Source organism: Coregonus lavaretus, assembly GCF_964263955.1.
Source record: "Coregonus lavaretus genome assembly, contig: HAP1_SCAFFOLD_585, whole genome shotgun sequence".
In the NCBI taxonomy this organism is placed as follows: Eukaryota; Metazoa; Chordata; class Actinopteri; order Salmoniformes; family Salmonidae; genus Coregonus; species Coregonus lavaretus.
In genome coordinates, this window is record NW_028165335.1 from 175,900 (window position 1) to 180,830 (window position 4,931).

Genomic DNA, 4,931 nt, shown 5'->3' on the forward strand with positions numbered 1-4,931 from the left:
GGAACAGGGGGAAGTGTGTTCCACTACTAACAGAGGAACAGGGGGAAGTGTGTTCCACTACTAACAGAGGAACAGGGGGAAGTGTGTTCCACTACTAACAGAGGAATAGGGGGAAGTTTGTTCCACTACTAACAGAGGAACAGGGGGAAGTGTTCCACTACTAACAGAGGAACAGGGGGAAGTGTGTTCCACTACTAACAGAGGAACAGGGGGAAGTGTTCCACTACTAACAGAGGAACAGGGGGAAGTGTGTTCCACTACTAACAGAGGAACAGGGGGAAGTGTGTTCCACTACTAACAGAGGAACAGGGGGAAGTGTGTTCCACTACTAACAGAGGAACAGGGGGAAGTGTTCCACTACTAATAGAGGAACAGGAAGAAGTGTGTGTGTGTTTGTGTGCATGTGTACCAGCTCTGTCTCACTCAAATGCCCATTCCAGCAGACTGTGCTCTCTCTCTCTCTCTCTCTCTCTCTCTCTCTCTCTCTCTCTCTCTCTCTCTCTCTCTCTCTCTCTCTCTCTCTCTCTCTCTCCTCTGCCCTCCCAACCCACTCCTCTCTCTCCTCCCACTCTCTGTGCTCCTCTCTCTCTCAACTCCTCACCCTCTCTCTCTCTCTCTCTCTCTCTCTCTCTCTCTCTCTCTCTCTAATTTCAATTTCAATTTAAGGTCTTTATTGGCATGGAAAACATATGTTAACATTGCCAAAGCAAGTGAAGTAGATAGTAAACAAAAGTGAAATAAACAATAAATATTAACAGTAAACATTACACTCAGAAGTTCCAAAAAAATAAAGGCATTTCAAATGTAATATTATGTCTATATACAGTGTTGTAACAATGTGCAAATAGTTAAAGTACAAATGGGAAAATAAATAAACATAATATGGGTTGTATTTACAATGGTGTTTGTTCTTCACTGGTTGACCTTTTCTTGTGGCAAAAGGTCACAAATCTTGCAGCTGTGATGGCACACTGTGGTTTTTCACTCTCTCTCTCTCTCTCTCTCTCTCTCTCTCTCTCTCTCTCTCTCTCTCTCTCTCTCTCTCTCTCTCTCTCTCTCTCTCTCTCTCTCTCTCTCTCTCTCTCTCTCTCTCTCTCTCTCTCACACACACACACACACACACACACACTCATTCTCTGGCTTTGGTTGATGACAGAGAAAGGGAGAGGTGCATAGCTACACTCCAATTCTGTAAGTGTGTGTGTGTGTGTGTTCAGAACTCCGGTGGTATTCTAGACATGATCTTGCTAGGGAGTGTCCACTCCAGTACATGTGTAGTATAAGGATATGTTGAGGCCTAAAGGGACCCTGTGTTTAACTCACACACTGCAACAAGACGGCTGTAGGAGCTGTTGGTTTATTGAAGAACAACCGTTGTCTCCATTGAGCACAAAGTTGTGGTCCAGGTAGTTGTTTTATGATTGACTGAAAGAGGGGGACGTTCAGAGTGAGACTGATGTCTGTTGGTTGGATAGTAGTTAATTAAATGTCAGGTTGGTTGGATATTAGTTAATTAAATGTCAGGTTGGTTGTCTATTGGTTATTTCTTGGTTGGTCGAACATTGGTTGGTTGGTTGAATGTTGGGCCTAGTTGTTTAGTCATTGGCTTGTTGGCTGAATGTCAGGTTGGTTGAACATAGATCCTTGTTGATAGGCTGTTAGTTTTCATTAGGTTGTATTTTGGTTGTTTCTTTGGTTAGACTGGTTCCTAGGAGGAGGAAGAGGAAGAGGAGGCTGAGCTGTGACCGTATGACATCATTCTCCCCTTACCTGCTGAGAGAGAGAAAGCGAGAGAGAGAGAGAGAGAGAGAGAGAGAGAGAGAGAGAGAGAGAGATAGAGACAGAGAGAGAGAGAGAGAGAGGAGAGAGAGAGAGAGAGAGAGAGAGAGAGAGAGAGAGAGAGAGAGAGAGAGAGAGAGAGAGAGAGAGAGAGAGAGAGAGAGAGAGAGAGAGAGAGAGATGAGAGACTTACTGTATACACCATATTTATGGGAATAGGCTTCCATTTGGTACAGTACATCACCAGGGAGTAGCTACCTCTGGGACCGAACGTCTTCATGTAACAGTTAGTGCAGTAGGGCTTCTCATCATGCTGAAACACAATGCACAGAAAACATCTTAGTTCATGAGATACATAAATATACACAGATCTCTCCCTGACTCCCCCCTCCATCTCTCTCCCCTCCCCCTTCTCTCCCTGACTTACTCTCTCTCCCCCTTCCCTTCCTCCTCTCCCTCCTACATCTCCCCCTCCACGTTATACCTCTCTCCCTCTCTCCCTCCCTCCCTGTTGATACTATCTCCCCCCCTCTCTCTCTCTCTCTCCATACCTCTGCATGTTGTCCTGGGGTCAACTGTCTCTGACACTTTTGATACTACCTTTCCCCCTCTCCTCCCCTCCCTCCCCCCTCCCTCTCAGCTCCCGTTCCTCCCTCCTCCTTCTCTCCTCCCCCCTCTCTCTCTCTCTCTCTCTCTCCATACCTCTGCATGTTGTCCTGGGGTCAACTGTCTCTGACACTTTTGGGACTATCTTTCCCCCTCTCTCCCCCCTCCCTCTCAGCTCCCGTTCCTCCCTCCCCCTTCTCTCCCTCCTCCTCTCCCCCCCCCCCTCTCTCTCTCTCCATACCTCTGCATGTTGTCCTGGGGTCAACTGTCTCTGACACTTGTGGGACTATCTTTCCCCCTCTCTCCCCCCTCCCTCTCAGCTCCCGTTCCTCCCTCCCCCTTCTCTCCCTCCTCCTCTCCCCTCCCTCTCTCTCTCTCCATACCTCTGCATGTTGTCCTGGGGTCAACTGTCTCTGACACTGTTGACACTTCAGACACAGAGGGTGGTAGTCACGCCCCAACGACCTCTTCTTCTCACCTGGACCAATGGGGTTCAAGGATACCAAGGGTTAGAGGTCAAATGTCTGTCAGGAACCAATGGGGTTAGAGGATAGTAGGGTTTAGAGGTCAAATGGTGTCTGCCATTCAGAGAGAGATCTGCACTGTGACTGGAGAGTTACCTGTTAGGTTTTTTTTTTTTGTTCCTGTTAGAGTTGCTAAGCTACCGGTAATTTACCAAAGTTACTGGAATGTTCTATGGTAACTTTGGAAATTTATACTTGAGTAACTTTTTTTAAAAGTATTCCTATATAGTGTGTCTGTGTCCATATTGTGCATGTGTTTTCAAAAGAAAATAGCCTAATTAATGAAAAAAGCATCTAATCAACAATGGCATTATTTTAAATTAATTCTGCAACTCTGACAACTATTTACTTTTTTCCCAACTGCCACCAGTTTGGCGCCAACACATTTACAACAAAGACATATTGACAGTCAAATAAATATATATAAAGTATATTTCATGCTGAAACCCTCATATTAAACACCAATGCTATTTACTAAGTTCATGGTTTATATTTGCAACCCTAGTTCCTGTACCGGACACATGCAAATAATGCAAGTCCCTAAAGGAAAGGAAGCCAAGTTAGTATTTGAACAAAGCCGGAATGTGAGACAACAGTCTGCTGCCTCATATCAACTGAGGACTTAAGACACAGGAAAGGAAAGGAGGCCAGGTGAATGGAAGCCAGGTTAGACTATTGGAACCCTGTCTCTGAAGGAAATGAAGCCAGGTTAGACTATTGGAACCCAGCCTCTGCAGGAAAGGAAGCCAGGTTAGACTATTGGAACCCAGCCTCTGCAGGAAAGGAAGCCAGGTTATACTATTGGAACCCAGTCTCTGTAGGAAAGGAAGCCAGGTTAGACTATTGGAACCCAGCCTCTGTAGGAAAGGAAGCCAGGTTAGACTATTGGAACCCAGCCTCTGAAGGAAAGGAAGCCAGGTTAGACTATTGGAACCCAGCCTCTGCAGGAAAGGAAGCCAGGTTAGACTATTGGAACCCAGCCTCTGAAGGAAAGGAAGCCAGGTTAGACTATTGGAACCCAGCCTCTGAAGGAAAGGAAGCCAGGTTAGACTATTGGAACCCAGCCTCTGCAGGAAAGGAAGCCAGGTTAGACTATTGGAACCCAGCCTCTGAAGGAAAGGAAGCCAAGTTAGACTATTGGAACCCAGCCAGTCAAGGAAAAGAGACCAGTTTAGGGTGTTGGAACTTATCCCGGGATGAAAAGAAGGCCGGTTAGAAAGGAAAGGACACCAGGTTAGAGTGTTGGAGCATAGCCGGTGTGTTAGAGAACAGTCTGCTCCCTCAGAGAAGCCACTTCCTGTTGTCTGTGTGTGAGTCATGACAGACTGTTCAGAGCATGGAGACACACACACACACACACACGCACACAGACACACAGACACACAGACACACGCACACAATAGGAAAGATATAACGATTGAAGCTAGAAAAGATTTGTGAGCGATGCCTCTCAGAAACCTGTAACTATTCCATAATTCTATGGCATCTCTGACCCACTGTATGACACTGCAAACACACACACACACACACACACACACACACACACACACACACCCACACATTGCACTCACCAAAGTAGACGGGTTTCCCACAGATGGGACAGTAGCCCACCATGATAGATGATATTCCTGACACTGTTATTTAGCAGACAGCAAGTGTGGACGTAGAGAGTGTGAGTGTGAGATGGAGAAAGTGTGTGTGTAGAGAGAGAGAAAGTGTCTGTAGAGAGAGAGAATGTGTGTGTGAGAGAGTGTGTAGAGAAAACATGTGTGTGTGTCAGAGAGATGTACAGGAAATAGGTTCAACTCTCTGAATGTGACGTGTTCTGATGACAGAACCAGGATGTGGCGAGTACCTTGTCACAGCGAGACAAAGAAAAATCATTTCAAAAGAAAATGCTATATCAACACATTGGTGTCAATGGTAATACAAAATATACATAGAAATAGGACAAAGTTATGTTATGAAATGATATGATACATATAACTAGAAAGATATGATACATAGAACTAGAAAGATATG

General features: G+C 45.6%; 1 protein-coding gene across 2 annotated transcripts; it reads right to left on the reverse strand.

Moving 5' to 3' along the window:
- Positions 1-1,363: 1,363 nt before the first annotated feature.
- On the reverse strand, positions 1,364-4,682 carry LOC311115956 (cysteine-rich protein 1-like). 2 transcript variants are annotated; one of them, XM_084191073.1, is made up of 4 exons: positions 4,481-4,682; positions 2,769-2,863; positions 2,038-2,092; positions 1,364-1,770 (listed from the first exon to the last, which is right to left on the reverse strand). In XM_084191073.1, the coding sequence occupies exons 1-4, from the start codon at positions 4,521-4,523 to the stop codon at positions 1,709-1,711; spliced, it is 255 nt and encodes an 84-aa protein (XP_084047199.1). In that variant the 5' UTR covers positions 4,524-4,682; the 3' UTR covers positions 1,364-1,708. The 2 variants fall into 2 exon arrangements, with proteins under 2 accessions (XP_084047199.1, XP_084047198.1); XM_084191072.1 differs by having other exon boundaries at positions 1,519-1,773; positions 4,481-4,666.
- Positions 4,683-4,931: the final 249 nt, after the last annotated feature.